General features: G+C 38.8%; 1 protein-coding gene across 1 annotated transcript in view; it reads right to left on the bottom strand.

Moving 5' to 3' along the window:
* The window catches only part of LOC140158722 (phosphatidylinositol 4-kinase alpha-like), a 164,200-nt gene that overhangs the window by 125,050 nt on the left and 17,958 nt on the right, over positions 1–21,192 (bottom strand). Inside the window, 1 exon segment of the mRNA XM_072181918.1 lies at positions 607–732. Within this exon segment, the coding sequence (XP_072038019.1) occupies positions 607–720 (114 nt within the window). The 5' untranslated portion in view covers positions 721–732.

Below are 21,192 nucleotides of genomic sequence, written 5' to 3'. Positions count from 1 at the left end.
TTTGCATGGACTATTAATACTTCATGTGCTGAAAGGGCATTTTAGTTGCTTGCAAGATGAATTATTAAACTGCTATAGTGGTTTGCCATGTATGCTGAGCTGCCAACTGAGCACAAAAACAGTCAATTATAGTTTATACTGGTCAATTTAAGCTTTTGTATTAGGAGCCAAACACTGGTTTTTAGTGACGCCTGGTCTATGCATTTTTCACTTGAACCAGGAGCTAAAATGGTGGAACCACTGGGTAAAAAAATCGCCTGGTGCCTGTCTAATGTAAGGCTTGTGCTTGAATGTGATTTGCTTGATTGATCGATTGATTGGACGGACTCAGACATCGGGGAAAAGGCAGGACCGTTGCTAGGGGGGGTGAAAAACGATAAATACTAATGGTCCCAATATTGACACTTGAGGGACAACAATATCAATTTCCTTAAAATCGGAAAGGATATTTACTGCCTTTGTTCTACCACTAATCTAAATTTTTGTGATACAATTTTCTAAGCCTTCAGCATTGCATGCTGCATAATTTCAACTTATGACAAACTCTGAAGAATCATCACAAAGATAGGAACATAAACTAAAATTGTTAGTTTTGAGTGGACTTACTTTTAAGTTTGATTCCAACAAAAAAATGCCCAGCGCAACTACAGCATTTTGACGTCTGAAATCAATGTGATAACCACCATTACCTAGGACTGATATCTGAGGACACATCTGCATTAATTGCTGCACCTGCAAAACATACAGAAATGAAAGAAAACAAAACAATACAAGATTTATTATCAATATTTATAATTAATCATAATGAATGCATTTAGTTGAACTCAAAATTATACAGATGTTTTCAATAAACGGTCATAAAAAAGTTATCTTGGCACAATTATAATGAGGGTTCACTTATTGAACAATTCTGATTTTGGGATGACCAGTTTAACCCTAACCCTACCCGTGGTTTTTTGGCTATCGGAAGGGAAAGAAGGAACGAAAAAAGGAGAGAAGATGAAGAAGAAAGTCACTTGGCACCCCCGGATTCGAACCTCGGACCCCTCGCATGCCACGCAGAAGATCCCCAGCATGTAGCTACACAGGTGACGTTGGCCCGGCCAACGATTCCCTGGGTATATATGACTTGGTCTGGTTACGTCATCAAGTCCCGTGGAATGCATGCACGCAGAGCGGTTTTAATAGTGAGCTTTATTGAGTCCTAGTTCTGTTAGGGTTAAGAAGGCATATAGGGAAAATATGCATGGTCACTAACCCTAACCCTACCCGTGGTTTTTTTTTTTTTGTAGGGAAAGAAGGAACGAAAAAGGAGAGAAGATGAAGAAGAAAGTCACTTGGCACCCCTGGATTGAACCTCGGACCCCTCGCATGCCACGCAGAAGATCCCCAGCATGTAGCTACACAGGTGACGTTGGCCCGCCAGCGATTCCCTGGGTATATATGACTTGGTCTGGTTGCGTCATCAAGTCCCGTGGAATGCATGCACGCAGAGCGGTTTTAATAGTGAGCTTTAGTGAGTCCTAGTTCTGTTAGGGTTAATTGCGACCTCCTCCCCCCCAGTAAAAAAATGATTATGTACTTTGAATTTTGAGCAGAACTTTGCCCAGCAACTTTGTCCCTTTAGAACAAATACTGACACCACAGAGCACTAACACTGTCCCTATCACACACTGACGCTATCAATCATACTTGCCATCCATTTTGTATCAATCCAATCTAACTCACTGAACTAACTGCAAGCACCAAGCATGGGAGTATGATATGTACTTACTACTTACATACATGTGCACAATTAAAAATCAGTACTACACTTGGGGAGCTAGCAAACAAAGGGAGTATTCGCTGTAGAAGTGACGTAATAATCAGATTAACTACCATAGCAATAGATGAATACAATTTTTGACTATATCGCCCTGAACTACAACGTCCACACGGAACCTATGCACTGAATCATATCATGTCGATCACTCGGACCTGTAAGATCAGTATCATTGAAAAGAGCGGTATTGTAATCAATCTATGGTTGCATACACAGGTGATGAGTGCAACCTGCTTGTAGTGCAGGGCGATATAGTCAAAATTGTATTCATCTATTGCTATGGTAGTTAATCCGATTTACTACGTCACTTCCACAGCGCTGAAATAAATGTCACTGAAATGATCAGATGTGGAAAATCTACCAATTGTGGGATTGTGCACAAAATACAAATCTTATATTTATAAATGTAATCACTTGAGTACAATGAGCAAACAGACTAGATAATATAATAATCTAGCCCCACACAAAAATGTAGGCACAGAACTTTGTACAGGGTCAAGGATATATATCTAGGGAGTTAAAAACAAGGAGGTTAGATATAGAAAGGAGCGGCAATAGATTACGTAATGCTTTGTTCCTTTGATACCAATTTAATTTTCCGACAGGCTATTGATAAAAGTGGTACCATTGTTTCGAATAAAGGGGTTCCGCCATTAAATTGGTCACTGATCCGGCAGCATATTAACGCTTTACACAACAGGCTAGTATCAACAAGTGAGCACAATAAATTCATGTGTAAACAAATCACTTAAGTGGTACCATTGTTCTCATCTATCCCAATGTCTGAAGTATATAAAGGAGGCTTTGCTGTCGATGTACACTTCTTTATCACCCATCTGACTTTAGGCACTTCATTTAAATAAACTGAATGGTCTTGCTGATCGACTACACATAATGTGTAATAAGTATGCATCATTGACATAGATAGACATGATCACATTTTGAACATGTGAGGGCGGGCTTCATTAAGCTTAGTTGTGCACCAAGATCCTGTCTTAACTGTGTAATCCAATAGGAAAATGAACAAAATTTGGATTTTGACCCTCAAAACTCCAACCTAGCATGATTTTTAAAAAACTGCATTTGAATAATATTTGATACTATCATGTAATGAAAGCCACATTTCATGAAACATTTGCGAAAGTTTTGTAAAATGGCCCTTCGTGCTCAAAAATTCAGCCATAAAATACATACACACATGTTATGACATAGGAAGCCATTGATAATGCTGGGACACACAATTTGGCCCATTTTCGGACATTCAGGCAAGCATACTTTTCCTCATAACATTGCCAATTATAGGCCTACATACATGATTGACCCCTCATTTTTTAAGTTAAATTATTCTCTTTTTAATGAAAGCAATTTTAGATGAATTTATTAAATTTCAAAATTTTATGAACATGCCTAGAGTATAAATGGACCCAGGATTGATCCTTGAGGAACACCACATAATATTGTGTGATTCTGATTCATAAGAATTATAATAAACATACTGTATTGTTTTCTGTTGCTTAGATAATTTCTGAACCATTCTAACACAATACCACGAAATCCATAATGTTTTAATTTATGTACAGGGTACATGTATGTTATGATCGATAGTACCAAAGGCTTTTGATAATTCCACAAATATTCCAATAGTCATTTTTTCTTTCAACTGCAGCAGTAACTTTGTCTACCATTTGCTCTATAGCCATAAAGGTTGAATGTTTTGACTCAAAGCCAAATTGTTTGGTTAACGAATAACGATCCGCTTATTGTCAATGTAATCCGTACATCTGTTTAGTGTTACAAACCAATCTTTCAAGAATTTTTGAAAAGCACCATAAGAGAGAAACCAGAGGGCCTTATATTTGTACACAAATACGGCTATACCCGCATGTTATCGGTGTACCCATACTTACAGTCCTTATTTGCTGAGGACTTGAAAATAAAGAAATTGTAAAAAGTCGCCCAATTGGGCCGAAAATGTATAAAAAGTGAAAGTCCAAGTCACAAGCTTTAATTTAATGTAGGTTGCACTCTCGTAGCACTTAAAATAAAGAAATTGTAAAACGTCCCCTCCCAGGGGAGTCGTCTCTCTTACTCTCCATAGATTGCTGTTGTCAGTCTCTCTTATTCACAGCGAGGCTATGCAATATGATTAGGGGAAAACTATTCCAGAGGGAGTATGTAAATTAAAAGGAACAGCCTTTCAGAGGGAGTATGTAAATTAAATGGAACAGCCTATTTTGGGGCCATTTCAGAGGGAGTATGTAAATTAAATGGAACAGCCAATGGGTATGTAATTTAACTGGAACAGCCTAAACGCTTCACACTGGTATTTCCAATTATTATATTATAATACTGGATCTGTCTGTTCAGTCCTACGTGTGTGGGGTGGGTGGGTATGTGTTGTTAGTAACAATATAATTCTCAGGTGCTATCTGTGTACAAATTCTGAGCCTGGAAGCTGCTTTATTTGATGAGAAACGGCCGGCCCTTTGTTTTAACATTTGGGGCCCTGGGGCCCATAATATTGGACTTATGAGGCCCATGTACATATGTTGAAGTATAATTCTCTAGTGTTATCAGTAGACTCAAGCTGGGCACTGTAGCTGCTTTATTTACCGAGTAACGGCCGGCCCTATTTTTTAGCGTTTGGGGCCCTGGGGCCCATGTTGTGTGACACATGGGGCTCATATATACATATAACAATATAACGCTTGAGACATATTAGTGTACCAAATCTGAACCCTGTAGCTACTTCATTTGCTGAGAAACGGCCAGCCCTTTTTTTTTAACATTTGGGTCTTTGGGGCCCCTAGCCTTGAACATCTAGGGCCAAAATCACATCTACAATTTAGGGCTTATACATGTGCCACATATAAGCCCTAGTGCCCTTGTAGGTTTAGAGCTAGCCTTGTCAATCTGTTGCCCCTTATTTTTAACATTTGGGGCCCTGGGCCCATAATATATAACATATGGGGCTCATGCAGTGTTAGAAATCATCATCAGTCGGCTGCGGAGCAGGCAACTACAAGCTTTCTCCAACTAATGCGATCTTGGGCAAGCGAAACAATTTTGTTTGGCTGCAGCATCCCTTCAGTATCTCCCAGGAGGTGTTGGACATACTGTAAGTACAGTGTGCGTGGCCGTCCCGGTTTCCTCTTCCCATGTGGTGGAATATAAAGCGCATATTCTTTCACAGGCTCGCCATCTTCAAGACGCAGTATATGGCCGAGAAATTTGAGTTGATGAATCTTGACTCTGGCAACCAGTGGAGTGGTGTTGGTCAGGTTGTAGATGCTTTCATTTGGAATCCGATCCACACGCTTGATGTTTAACATGACTCTGTAGCAAGATGTTGCAAATGCATTGATCTTGTTTTCCATGTCCTTGGTGATTACCCATGACTCGCACCGACAGAAAGACAGTAACAAACGTTGTCTGAAACAGCTTGATTTTTGTTTCGATTGGCAAAGACGGGCTTCTCCAAAGGCGCCCAGTTTCCAGAAAGCTGCCCAGGTTAGTGCTTTTCTTCTTTTTAGGTCTCCAACACTAGAGCCCATCTTGGAACCCAAATACTTGAAGTCTGTGACATGGTTGATGGTACTACCATAGACTTCAAGTGCTGGTTGGGCGTTACAGTTTGCAGTCATATATTCTGTCTTAGGTGCGCTGATGACAAGGCCTAGATCTGCTGCTGCAGTTGCAGTCCTAGTGAGCTGTGACTGGGCCCGGTCTATGGAAGATTCCAGCAGGGCAATATCATCAGCAAAATCCAGGTCATTCAGCATCTTGGCAGGATACCTGCTTGACCGACGTGGGTAGGTAACAATTCCAGCGTCAATTCCAGAAGTTGATTTCATCAGAAGGTAGTCTACCAGGATAATGAACAGGAATGGTGCCAACACATCACCCTGAAGCACTCCATTTTGTTACTTGGAAAGGCTCTGAGATACTGCCATCTACCATAACGGCACTATTGGAGTCTTTGTAGAGCACCTGGATGGCATTGACCACAACCTTTGGTATTCCATAATGCCGCAGCACTGAAAACATGACGGACCTGTTGATGGAGTCGAAGGCTTTTGTAGCGAGTGTATAATGTTCCAGGTGGTGGTATAGTTCCCCATCTCGTCGGCCAGCTTCAGGTCTTCCATCTGCTTATTGAGGGCCCGGGGGGGCCACTCGAATGGTAAAGGGGGGTATCAGGCGCGTCCGTAAATTCACGTAAAAAGGGTATTTTTTCAGACTAGGGCACGTTACTCGCGTAACGCGAATAGGGTATCAAATCCATGTAAAATTGGTGTAAAAGGGTATGTTTTTGGAGCTCTTACGTACTTAGGGTAGTTTTGCCCGGGGGTTTTGCCAACGGACTAAATTCTTTCGACGCTAGACACTTAACCCATACCAAACTGGAAAAAATATACATCATTTTTCTCCCGACTTTCGTTGATGCATGCACATTAAAAAATTATTTAATAGGCCTACGGAAACCATCTTGTTGTAGCCTACAACAAGATGGTTTCCGAAATAATTTTCTCCTGCACATTAATATTTTAATAACCATCTAATACTATGTCTTCTGAAGGTATTCAGTTAACAATTTAGCTCAAGTGGTGCAAAAGAATAAGCCTACAAGATGGTTTCCGACTGCGTTATTCTCCCGACTTTCGCATGATCGTGCATGCACATTAAAAAAATTATATGGCTAGGACTACAAGATGGTTTCCGAAATAATGTTCTTCCGACTTGCTGATTTTTCATGCACATTAATATTTTACTCAACCATCTAATACTATATGTCTTCTGAAGGTATTCAGTTAACTATTTAGCTCTATTGGTGCAATAGAATAAGTACAAGATGGTTTCCGACTGCGTTATTCTCCCGACTTTCGCATGATGCATGCACATTAAAAAATTATATGCCTAGGCCTACAAGATGGTTTCCGAAATAATGTTCTTCCGAGTTGCTGATTTTTCATGCACATTAATATTTTACTCAACCATCTAATGCTATGTCTTCTGAAAGTATTTAGTTAACTATTTAGCTCTATCAGTGCCAAAAAAAAAAAAAGCCTACAAGATGGTTTCGGACTTTGTTTTTCTCCCGACTTTCGCATGATGCATGCACATTAAAAAAACTATCTAGATTTTGTAGGCCTACAAGATGGTTTCCGAAATGATTTTCTTCCAACTTGCCGATTTTTCATGCACATTAATATTTTTATTAACTATCTAACTGCTACACATGCTTTGTCTTCTGAAGGTATTTAGTTAACTATTTAGGTCTATTTGTGCAAAAGAATAAGCCTACAAGATGGTTTTCGACTTTGTTTTGTCGTGACTTTCTCATGGTGCAGCACGGGCACATTAACATATTTTCTTTATCCATGCATAGACAACTGCTTATCATAGTATTCTAATTGACATTGACACTTGACTGTTTTAATGATGTATTGATCAATGATTTTCTGAAATTAGTGGGTTGCCAGTCCTATTCATTTAAATTAATAATTGATAAATGACCAAAAAACGATGTTTGACCATTTTACTGATGTCCTATTAACTCCAAATATAAAACCTGGTTGTTTGTTTTTTTCGCAATTTAGCCAGTTGCCAAATTGAATAAATTAATAAATTTAGGACTTACTTTTTTAGGGATTTTGCCAACTCAAATTTTGAGAAAACATAGTTGGCATCCTTAAACTATTGTTTTAATGGAGGCTACTACTAGTACTATAGGTAAGCTCTGTGAATAAGTGACTTGTGATTAAAAAGCAAGCTCTTGGAAACCTTAAATTTCTCTGTCAGACGGCGGAGCTCTGTCCAATTTTTTCAGAAAAGCTTTATTTTAAAGAGCTCTATCTCTTGATACAGTTCATATGTACGTAGGGGCTCAGTTTTCAAGTTATGAACCTTTGAAGTTGACACTTTTACATTCAACGTGTTCAAGCTTTTCATAACATGCATTTATTTAATAAAGGAAGCAAAAACACGTTTGTGGTCAAGTTATTTCCAAAATTGACCAAGGCAACAGCTTCTTACTTATTTTATGGTTAAAAGCACATGTTTCTTAGTGTTGTTTATAATTGCATCAATTGTATAGGGGTAGAGAAAAGACAACTACTTGTTTAGGGTAGCAAATCACGCTACTTATACTTGTTTAGGGGTGCAAATTTCAGTCTCAGCAATACTTGTTTAGGGTGCTTTTTGTGAGTCCACGGACGCGCCTGATACCCCCCCTTCACCATTACAGTGGCACCCCCGGGATTGAGGGTAGCAAGCTCGTCAGATTTATAAGAGTTGTTAAGGCTGGTGTTCAAGTTCCTCCATCTTTCTCTAGATTGACGAGACATTGAAATGGAGTAACGCTTTTTGGCCTCATCCCTTTCAAGTTTAAGTCTGATGGTTGTATCTGATAACCAACTTGGTAGTCCGCATGGCTCTTGCTTTCCAATAACTTTCTCAGCAACATCACAGACCGCTGTTTCGAAGGTCTCATACCTATCAGAGATGGGTGTGGTGTCATCCATGCTCAAGACCTGGAATCTGTTTGATAGCTCCAGCTGAAATTTCTCCTTTGTATCAGGATCTTGCAACTTCTTCCAGTTGAATTTTGGGCTCTTGCAAGGTTTTCCTTTGCTAGTTCGCAGATTGGCAGCTAGACGGATGCTCACAATACGATAATTGATCGGAGTCCACTTCTACTGAGTTGTATGCTCGACAGTTGCGGAGAGAATTTACCCACTTGCTGTTTATTAGTATGTGATCTAACTGTGCATGGGTTGATCAAGCTGGATGGGTCCAAGTCCAGAGGCGGTTCCTGGGTTGCGGGAATCTCATCTGGGCCGGTCTGAGATTGTACTCCTGGCAGGTGTTGACCAGACGCTCACCATTGTCATTTGTTGAATCATGGTAGCAATGTGGACCAATGACCCAAGGATGGGAAAGATGACTGTCTGTTCCTATTCTGGCATTAAAATCGCAGAGGATGAGATGAATGTTGTGCCTTTTCATACCATCCACGTGGTCAGATAGAGATGAATAGAATTCCTCCTTGTCAGAAGATGTTGCACACTCAGTGGGTGCATATACAACAGTGATGCTGAGCTGAGGGTTGCCATGGAATGTTACAAATAGTATCCTCTCGGAAACAGCTTCAACACTCTTAAGACATCTGTGAATGTGCTTGAAATGACCAGACCAACTCCTCCGTGCCTTTGCTTGGTAGCAGAACTGAATAATAAAACCCAGTTCCTATCATCTGACCAAAGTTCATCGGTTGGGCTTGGTGTAATGAGACGATGTTCTTGAATTCCGGCAATGTCAATACCTGCATCAGCACAGCCCATGAATAGCTGATGCATTTTCCCTTGTTGATTTACAGTACGGACATTATAAGTAGATATTACAAGAGGTTTGAAGGTAGACAGGCGACAATAATCAGGGCCAACAGTTTGTGATGGTGTGCCAAGTTCCCGCTGGTCCGTCATGAAGTCAACAGTAGACTGCCGCTCATCTACCCTCGGTATTTTCGAAGATTTGCTTGTAGTTTTCGTAATCATGAATTTTGCTGGGAATTATTTTGGTCCAGTCCCAGCAGCTTTACGGGTGATCAGCCCTGTTTCAGCTTATTTCTGGACACACAGCAGCCGAGATCTACCAATATGTAGTAGTTCGCCCCTGATCTGGAACATGTTGGCCAGTGTTGGAAGATTGACAAATGATGACATGTTCAACACCAGCCTAATGACCGTTGAGAAGTAAATCTTCCTCTTCCGCTCTTTGGCCCATGATGAAGATTTAGAGCCATTGGGATAGGCTACTCCAATATGAAGAGAATCACTACCGTCCTTGACCCCTTAGAATACTCAAGAAAATGAAGATGGAGTTTTGATGTTCATGGCAAGGGACCTTGGAACTAAACTAGCCCTACCAGAAAAACAGCACCCGATCTTACCGCACTGTTCTCCAGCAGTTTAAGGACAAAGGCCGGCCGGAACATAACTCACAAGTGCTCTTGAAAGACCTGGTATTAAACCTAACCTAACAAATGCCATGAACACCATAATATGAGTAACTAGAAGGAGAAAGAACGGAGCAATATCTCATCATGATTTTGTCGCTGGCTGTACTGTCTACATCGTTACAGTAGCAAAAACAAATGGCCAAGACATTTGAACATACTGGCCGTTGAACCTGCTGGTTTCCTCCGCCCTAAAGCTGGCATGTTCAGCAACTGAGCTAGGGAGGCAGAGGGCGCTCATACCCTCACTCTGGTTAAATACCAGCCCGCACCTGAAAGTGTTAGAAATATGCTTCAAAAAGTTACAGGCCAGATACCTGTAACTTTTTGAACGCCCTCAACAAATTTTTAATTCAGGTTTTTACACGATTGTAATGTACATGTACTTTAGTAAACAAAGATTCTCTGCAAAAATCAAGACTTTAGGTGCTGTAGTTTTGTCAAAATCCAGATTTTGAATAAACCGCCGGAACCGTCGTTTTATTATTACGATAGAAATATTAGTCGAACGCGTATGCGATGTTCATAACACATACCACGTACACGGGCGTGCGGGGGACACACACACGATTGATTACCTCACCGCACAATGAGTGCGCGGTCATTAAAAACTCACAATGACTCCGGACGCGCAACAATGACTTCTGCGCGCGCGTGTGTGTATAAGCTAAGCGTTATGGCTTAACACACACGCCTACGCGATGCCGTCGCGCTTCTGTGATTGGCAGCTCTTGTTGTCAGCGGGAATGTTATATTCGCCTGGTCGATTTTTTTGTTGGGTAGGTTACAACAATAATTAAAACTGGTTATATTTAACAGCGCTTTTATGGCATAAAATAACATAAAATGCCATTTTGATTTGTTCACAATAAGATACGACGGTAATGAATGACAATAATAACTTTGCACCATCTATTTTGAGGTTATTGTGCCAGAATTAGCCGGGTTTTGTTTTGGGCCTCGAGTATTTTTCCTGGGAGCTACCGCTCCTCGGAAAAAAATACCTCAGCCCAAAACAAAACCCTCCGATTTCACACAATGACCTCAAAATAGATGGTGCGCAGTTATTATTGTCTAAATATGGCTTTAAGCCGGGACACATAACAACACAATGTCTGTCAATTACAAGTTACAACAAGTTCAATAGTGACGTTTTAAACCAAGGAAATATTTGTCATATTTAAAATAAACAGCAAATTATAATGATAAACAGATAATATTTATTTTAATTCTGAACAGGGACGTGTAGATTACTACGTGTAGTTTTACCCCCGTTTCTGGGAATTTTTCCCAGCTGTAAGTTTGTAACTAACAGAGAAGTTATAAAGTCTAAACTGCTGCCTATATACACCGTAACCACCCACGCATGCAAGGTATACGGGGCGTGAACGAGTTGCTTTTTTGGCAAAAAATCCCTAAACATGGGCTCCGATTTGAAAAAAAATTCCTAAACATGCGTCCTGATTTGCGAAAAATCAGTAAAAATAGTCGTCAAATCAGCCGTAAAAAAATGGCCAAAAACTCTCAAATCAGCGTTTTTTAGGTAAAAACATCTCTAAATTTTTAGGAGTTTCAGAGTTTCCGCGGCACAACCCTGTCAAAATGTAATTCGAGTACCCGCCACCTCCTCCCACGGGATCGTAACTTCTTCTATATCATCATAATCCACATCACTGATGTCAGAGTCCAACTCAACTGTTCAAAACGGGCATCTCGTTGGTTACTACAAATCAAGTACTTAATGCTAAAAATACGAAGGCACTAAATGTAATACACAGAATAGAACTTAGGCTGGTCGAAGCGGTCGTTGAACCGTTGGAATGTTTCTGGCAAGACCGGGATTATGTTTGGATCGAAATTAAATTAATTTTCTACCGTGCTTCGTAGTGTGATTAAAACTAGATGGACCGCGGTTCTCGGATGTCGCGGTTTTCGACGCATAGCGTCAACCGAGATGCATCCACCAAAGGGAGCGATGTGGCACTCACAAGTTGATACAAAGCTTCAAGCCTAAAAGAGGAGACTGAATTTGACCTTAGATGACACCTGGATGACCCCAAAACAACCTTCCAATGACTCCTGGGTGACCCTGCTGGATGACAAAAAAAAATTTTGGCTATACATGGTAACAATACCCACCAAGTTTCATGCCCATGGGACAAATATTAGAATTTGACCTAAGATGACCCAAAAATGACCTTTCAAAAAAGCATAGAATTTCCTGACCCCTATACACCTTTTCACCAAGTCCCATCACTGTACATTATGCAAATTAGCTAATACTTCATTTGCATATTTTGCGCCGAAATCTACTGCATAACAATTGTATTCCACCAAAGTGCATCACAACATGCCATACCACTTCCGAGAAATAGCCTTCTCAAATATGTGACGGACATTTGGACGAAATGACCTTCCAAAAATTTGGCTCTAAATGTTGACTGTACCCACCAAGTTTCATGCCCATCCAACAGTTTTTACTAATTCGACCTCAGATGACCCCTGGATGACCTTGGATGACCCCGTAATGACCTTCCAAAAATTTGGCTCTAAATGTTGACTGTACCCACCAAATTTCATGCCCATACGACAGTTTTTACTAATTTGACCTCAGATGACCCCTGGGTGACCCTGGATGACCCAAAAATGACCTTCCAAAAATGACCTTCCAAAAATTAAGCTCTAAATGTTGACTGTACATACCAAGTTTCATGGCCATATGACAGTTTTTGCTAATTTGACCTCAAGTGACCTTGACCCACTAACCAATACAAACTTGTTCTGCCTGGGGTCAAGATGCACCCACCCACCAAGTTTGAGGAACGTGCGACCCCTAGTCTCCGAGAAAAGAGGTAAATAAGGAAAATGGGCCCCTGACCTCAAATGACCTTTGACCTCAGTATACAACCTTGAACCTCACCCAAAAAAAAGTAGCCAGAGTTTCTGACCATGACCCACCTATCCTGAAAATCTGAAGTCAATCCGCCCATCCATGCCCGAGATATAGCATCCGAACGGAAGGACGGAAGCACGGAAGGACGGACATTGCAAAAACAGTATGCCTCGCGGTGGAGGCATAAAAATAATGACAGATTGAAGATGCATTCATGAATTATGTGTTTGAATAAATTTTTAAACTAATGACCTTTAAAAAGTTACCAGCCAGTCGGGCCGGCAACTAGACTGCTAGTCAGGAAAGGCTGACCGGCCCTATTTCGAACACTGGGCTCATGTATACTTGTATTTATAGAGTACCCCTGGGGCTATCAGTGTACCAACTCACGGCCCTGAGGCTGCTTCATCTGATGAGAAACGGCATGGTTTGTGTTTTTACATTTGGGCCCCTGGGGCCCATGACCTTTGACCTCTGGGGCCGAGATGGACAAAGGGCACATCTACGGGGTAGGGCCCATAAGCATACCACATGGGCCCTGGGCCCTTGTAGTTTTAGCGCTAGCCTTGACAGAATGATGTGTTTGATGGGAGAAGGAGGAGGAGGAGAAGAAACCACAGGATGGGAATATACCCTGCATGCCTCAGCATCATCTTTTTTGTATAATGGTAAGACTTTTGCTATTTTTAATTTATCAAGAACAATCCCAGTAGATATAGACAAATTAAATATCATATTTAGAGGTTTAGCAATTTCGTTACACACTTTTTTAATGATTAGATTGCCAATATTGCCATAGCCTCTTTTCTTTGAATACTCGGTCTACATGCATGTTTGATACTAATTATAAAGTTAAACTAAAACAAATTGAAGGTATTTTAAATTGTTGGCGTGCAAGGAATCTTTCTATGGTCAGTAAAATTTGTGTTATTAAAACTCTTCTCTTGCCACAACTTCTTTATTTCTTTTCAGTTTTGTGCATTAAAATCCCTTAGCATTTTTTCCTGGATAAGATGTTTTATAAATTTATTTGAATGGTGGTTATGACAGGGTCAAAAGAGTTTTTGTTCGTAACAATTTTGTTCATTCTGGCCTTCATATGATTGACCCTTATAATTTTTGTTTGGCTCAAAAAATGACTTGGGTTAAATTGTTACTGGATTTTAAAAGCTTTTGATTATCTGATATAGATCATCATTTTGGTGATTTGTTATGGAAATCATATGCTCCTGAGAGTTTTCTTAACAAGCTTGATAATATCCAATTAGCCGACTCTCTCAGGACTTGGTATATTTATCGTGATAGGGCATGTCATGATATTTATAATAAAAGTTTTTCTGATTTGGGATATTTCCAGTGTCTATGGTTTAATAGAAATATTAAGTCCAAAACTAAGAAGTTCTTTCTTTATGAGGATTGGTGTGACAAAGGTATTGTGTATAAGGTCGCATGTCACAAATAGGTCACCCAAAAATGGAGGAGCGGTAACATGAAAATGCTTTCTTCCCACTTCAAGTTTAATTTATTCTAGAAGTATAATACCTATTTTAGAAAGTTTGGTGTCGTTTTATAGATAATTATGTTCTTTGTCAATTTATGCAAAAAAACCCAAGTCAATTGGACAACTACTTTGAGAGTTATACTTCAATTATATGTAAGATGTGTCAATGGAGGAGCCGGGGCGGGTGAGCCCCATAGGGTTGTACACAAAATTGTGAAAATATGGCAAACTTCAAACCTTTGTATCTTAAGAAGTACAACTAGCATGGACCACAAATTGCACATATATCATCCTGGATTGTTAATCTACCTCATAGTAGATCAACTGTATCAAAAGATGTAACTAATTAGTTGCCTAATTAAATGCTAATTAAGACAGTTTTCCCTATATGTTACTGTACAAAGTGTGCACGTAATGCTCCAACATTTCTAAATGGCCTATCTCTTGCCCGAGTCACCCTGCTTATTCAAAAGTACACATATTTTCAAGGAAATTTGATGAGGAATTCAATTATGCTATTAGTTTTAGTGCCAGACATGGAGGAAAAAAGTTTTGATTGATAATGTCATACAAATTGTAAAATTATTCTACAATTTTTGACCACCCTGTATGTTTAACGCAAGGGATACCAAACTCTTTCTTCCTAATTTGTTGGAAGGGCCCATGCAATGTCTTTCTGAATCCATATTTATTTTGAGCTGCATAGCATTCAGAAAAAGAAAATATGGGGGTTTACCATGACACGAAAGATGCTAATTTTGTTGATGTTCCACCCTGTATATTTCTTACCCACCCTGTATTATGATATGATACTTTGTTGATTTGGCATCCTTGTAATATAAGCTTTCCAGAAATGTATACGTTTAATGTTCTAAATTGTATTCATTAAAAGTTGTGTTGAAGTGAATCAAGATCGGTGATATTTTTATCACAAAACATTATGTTACACAAAAGATGACCAATTCATGACATGCGACCATAAGTGATCTTTTAAATCCACCTCTCCCAGGTTTACTTCTCTTATCTTAGGTTTATGTTCCTTATTTAGGGTTAAGGCGCCTTATTTGGGGTTGGAACTGCTTTATCTGAGGTGTACGTCCCTTATCTGGGGTTACAGCGCCTTATCTGGGGTTTAGACTGCCATATCTGAGTTTACGTCTCTTATCTGGGGTTTAGGCGCCTTATCTTGGGTTTAGATGCCTTAATCTGAGGTTTACGACCCTTATCTGGGGTTAACGACCCTTATCTAGAGTTAAGGCACCTTATGTGGGGTTTAGATGCCTTATCTGGGGTTTATGTTCCTCATTAAGGGTTAAGGCGCCTTATTTGGGGTTTGGACTGCTTTATCGGGGTCTACGTCCCTTATCTGGGGTTACGGCGCATTATCTCCATATTCCAGAATATAACATGTACATGTACCGCAGGGATCGTGCGGACGGCTATGGTGGTGTTTTGTTGTATGTTCACACCAGGCTCGAGACCAATTTGGTCACTTTATCTCAGTCCACCCACGGTAAAATAGAGACCCAATGGGTGAAACTGACCCTGCCTGGCTCCCGCCCAATCCTTGCTGGTATTGTGTATGGACCTGATGTGTGTACTGAATTCTTTGAAGATCTAGAATCAGTACTAACTGAAGTAGATGGTATCGGTGTAACATCAAAGACACCTGTTGAAATTCTGTGTATTGGTGACTTCAACTGTGATGGTCTAAAGCCAAATGAATGGAGCTGGAAAAAACTTAACTCCATCATGTTCACACACCATTTAACCCAAATCATAAAGGTACCTACCAGAATAACTCAATTTTCCAAAACCTGTATTGATCATGTTTGGACTTCCCGACCTGAATTGTTTGCTAATCATGGTGCTACTATTTTCTCTTTCAGTGACCACTCCTTGGTTTATGCTGTGAGGAAGGCTGCAAAATGTGCTAGGGGTCTGGCTCGTAATATCACTGCCAGGTCATATCGCAAGTTTGATAGTAACAATTTCCTTGATGATCTTTCAAAAGTGCCATGGGACACCATTGAGGTATCTGATAACCCCGATACTGCCTGGAGTATTTTTGAAGGTCTTTTTGCTCCCATCTGTGACAAACATGCTCCATTCACAAATATGAAAATTCCAAACCAACCTCCACCCTGGTTTGATGATGAGTACCTGTCCCTTAGAAAAGATGTTCGTCATTTTAAATCTACAGCCCAAAAATCCCAATTGGCAAAAGACTGGGAGGTTTTTAAGGCAGCTAGAAACAATCTGAACAACATGGCAAAGAAACTGAAGAGGGAATATTTTGAGTCCTCAATTAAAGATGCTGGCACCGACTCTCGTAAATTATGGAAAACAATTAAAACTATTATTCCTGGTAGTCAACAAACCCCCATTCACAGTGTCAAAGTAGATGAACTCAGAAATGATCTTTGTCATGCCAATTCAAATTTTGAATCTTGTTTTATTGAAATTGAATGTAAATCTAATCAGAATGTGTTAGTGGGAGTATTATATAGAGCACACACTTCAATCGATAATTTCATTACAGACATTGACCCTATTTTAAAGAAGTTAACTTTGGATAAAAAACATATTTATATTATGGGTGATTTTAACATCGATTTACTTAAAGTAGACAGTGACAGACCTACTCATGATTACCTTGAACTTCTTTACTCCTATTCATTAATACCTACTATTTATAAACCAACAAGAATCACAGAATCAACTGCTACAATTATTGATAATATCCTTACAAATAATGACAATATTATCAAATCAACAATTATGATTACTGACATAAGTGACCACTTTCCAACTACTTTATCAACCAACCTCAAGTAGAAAATCAAAAGTGTAAAACGAAAGCGTTATATATAAAAGAAATCATAATAATAAGAATATTGATAAATTTAAAACAAAACTATCCGACGTTAAATGGGGTGAAATTCTTGATAATATTGATGCAAATGATGACTATAATAAATTCATTGACACCTTTAATACGCTTTTACGACGAATGTATTCCGTTAAAGAAATGTACTGGTAATAGAAGAAAAGAACCAATATCGCCATGGATTACTGAAGGAATTGTTAAAAAAGTATTAACAAAAAGAATATGTTATATAAACAATACATTCAATCTCCAAACGACAAACAATTTCAAATATTCAAAAACATATAAAAATAAGTTGCAAATGCTTATTCGAAAATCAAAACGCAAATACTTCTTTACCAAGTTTGAGCATGCTAAAAATAATATGAAGCAAACATGGAAAACAATTAATAATATTATTGGACGAGGAAAGAAACAATCTGCACAGAGCAAATTTAAAGCTGAAGATGGCAGTTCTATTACCAATCCTAAAGAAATATCAAATCAGTTCAATGACTTTTTCGTAAGCGTAGGCCCTAAGCTTGCATCAAATATCCAAAACACAGGAAAGCAATATTTCGCTTATCTCAATGAAAACAAGACCAGAAATATGTATATGAAGCCTATTGTTGAATCCGATATTGTAAAAATAATTGATAAATTAGACATAAACAAAGGTGGAGGCCATGACAATATTGGCAATCTAATCATTAAAAAGTGTGTAATGAAATTGCCAAACCTCTTAATATGATATTTAATTTGTCTATATCTACTGGGATTGTTCCTGATAAATTAAAAATAGCAAAAGTCATACCATTATACAAAAAAGATGATGCGAGGCATTCTCAAACTATCGTCCAGTTTCTCTCCTACCGTGTTTTTCAAAAATTCTTGAAAGGTTGGTTTTTAACAGATGTACGGATTACATTGACAATAAGCAAATCCTTAACCCCAAACAATTTGGCTTTTCGGTCAAAACATTCCACCTTTATGGCTATAGAGCAAATGGTAGACAAAGTTACTGCAGCAGTTGAAAGAAACGAACAACTATTGGAATATTTCTGGACTTATCAAAAGCCTTTGATACAATCGATCATAACATACTCTTACATAAATTAGAACACTATGGCTTTCGTGGTATTGTGTTAGAATGGTTCAGAAATTATCTAAGTAACAGAAAACAATATGTTTATTATAATTCTTATGAATCAGAATCACACGATATTATATGTGGTGTTCCACAAGGATCAATCCTGGGGCCACTTCTATTTATACTCTATGTTAATGATATAACTAATGCATCTAAAGTACTCGAATTCGTCCTTTTTGGAGGCGATACCACCATTTTATACTCCCATAAAAGCGTAGAACGCCAGACAAACCTTGTTAATGAAGAGTTAAAGGAAGTAAGCAATTGGTTTAAAGCTAATAAATTGTCAATTAATGCTACCAAAACAAATTACATGATACTTGGCACACCCAAAATGACATCGATGAATCAAGACCTGCAAATCACACTAGATCACACGGCTTTAGAAAGAGTGCATCAAACTAAATTCCTTGGTGTACTAATAGACGAATGTCTCACTTGGAAATGTCACATAGATTGCGTATCTAGAACAATTTCAAGAAATGTCGGTGTCATGAATAAATTGAAACATTTTGTTCCAAGTCGTATTTTATTTACACTTTATTTTACGTTAATATTGCCTTATTTGAATTATGGAGTACTTTTATGGGGAAATACATGTAAAACTTACTTAAATAAAATTGTAAAAATTCAAAAATGGGCTATTAGAACGGTGGCAAACGTTCACTATAGAGACCACACAGTGCCATTGTTTGCTAATTATAACATATTAAAAGTTGAAGATATGTACACACTGGAATTAGGTACATTCATGTACAGGCACTCTATAAATGAGCTGCCCTGTTCATTTGATAATTATTTTACCAAACGTTCTGACATACATAACTACAAGACACGATATGTAAATGACCTAAATCTAACCAAAAATAAGAAAGTCTTTTCTGATCATGCTATACGTACAAGAGGTCCCATTCTTTGGAATTCTTTAGATAAAAATCTGAAAGCTTCAAAATCTGTTAAACATTTCCGTAATCAATTCAAAACAAAACTGATCTCTAAATATAATTAATCTTTTTCGTGAGCACCCCCCCCCCCCCCCGTCTCCCCTTCCCTTGTCTTTTGGTTATGTTATGTAATGTTGATTTATTTTGTTAATTTCATTTGATTTCAGGGAAAGGCTAACTTTCAGACCTTTTTGGTCTTCCAGCCTTTTCCTCCATATGTACCGTGTTTTTATATATTTTTTTGTATTGTCTTTGATTTTTATGGAAATAAAATATGAATGAATGAATGAATGAATGATGATGTAATTAATGATGGTGATGACATTGCTAATGAATTCAATACTTTCTTTTCAAACATAGGTAAAAAGCTTGCTGATGCCATCCCAGTGACAACGAACCAGGCCAACCTTGCTGATGGAACCAAATGCCAAATAGGGACCGGTTCGGGTTCTGTGAAATCTACGCCAAGGAAGTATCTAACATTCTAAGTAATCTTGATGGTAGTAAGGCCACAGGGCTCGACAACATCAGCCCTAAGCTCCTCAAGATTGGTCACGATCACCTGGCTCAGCCATTGGCCTATATAATGAATTTGAGTCTCTCCTCTGGCATAGTTCCATCGGCATGGAAGCTAAGTCGTGTCTCACCTATCTTTAAGGAAGGTGATCCAATGGACACAAGTAACTACAGGCCTATATCGGTCATCCCAGCTTGTATGAAAGTTTTCGAAAAAATTGTTCATAATCAGTTGTATCAATATATTGATTATTATCAAATCCTGTCTCCTAACCAATCTGGTTTCAGACCTAAGCACTCAACACAAACTTGTCTCGTTGATGTCTGCGACTACCTCCTAGATAATATGAGTAAAGGCTATTTAACTGGTGCTGTTTTCCTCGACCTGAAAAAAGCCTTCGATACGGTCAACCATGAAGTGCTTATTAACAAGCTTGCAAGTGTCGGAGTGCTTGGTTTGGAACTCGGATGGTTCTCATCCTATTTATCTGACCGGTTTCAAGTCACCAGAGTTAATAATCACTTATCTAGTAAGGCCCCTGTCAAGTTTGGGGTCCTCCAGGGCTCCATCCTTGGCCCCTCTATTTTACCCTTTATATCAATGACTTGCCAACCATCCTAAAGAGTGTTGATTGTAGAGTAGATTTATATGCAGATGATACTGCTATCTTCGTCAGGGGAAAGACAGTTGATACACTTAACAGAATCTTGAATTCTAAATTTTCTTATGTTGCTCAGTGGCTTGAAATCAACTATCTCACTCTCAACGTCAAAAAAACAAAATCCATGCTTTTTGGCACTCAACAAAAACTTGCCCGCACCCAAGATAAGCTCAACATTCAAATTAGAGGTGAGGCAATAGAACAAATTGACCAATTTAAATATCTTGGTGTTTGGTTTGACCCATCACTTACCTGGTGTATAAATATTGACAAAGTGGTCTTAAAAGTCAACAAGCGTATTGGTCTTATAAGAAGGGTACGTAATGTATTGCCAACAAAAACTCTTGTCATGTTGTACAAATCTTTAATTATTCCACATTTTGATTATTGCGATGTAGTATGGGGTAATGCCAAGAATACTCTTTTGTCTAAAATGAAAGTACTTCAAAATACTGCTGGTAAAGTTATTCTCGGTCTTCCACGTCGTTTTCCAACTGATGTCTTATTAGGAAGACTGAGCTGGGAAAAACTTTGTGATCGTCGTTTGAAACACCTTAATATTATGGTTTACAAAAGTCTTACTGGCAGTCTACCCACAAATCTGTGCAATATTTTTAATACTGTTTCTGACATTCATAGCTACAGGACAAGAGCTGGTTCTCAGGGAAATTTGGCCCTATCTCTCTGTCGCAACACATCGGACAGTAAAAAATTTAGTTATAGGGGGGCTTTAGCATTCAACAACCTTCCAACTGCTGCTAAAGCACCACTTCCAGCCAAGCTTGGAACTTTAAAAGAATTGTATCTTAATGCTATTT

This window comes from Amphiura filiformis, chromosome 1, assembly GCF_039555335.1.
Source record: "Amphiura filiformis chromosome 1, Afil_fr2py, whole genome shotgun sequence".
NCBI lineage: Eukaryota > Metazoa > Echinodermata > Ophiuroidea > Amphilepidida > Amphiuridae > Amphiura > Amphiura filiformis.
Note: the sequence above shows the minus strand (reverse complement) of the source record. Positions and strands in the feature narration are given on the sequence as shown.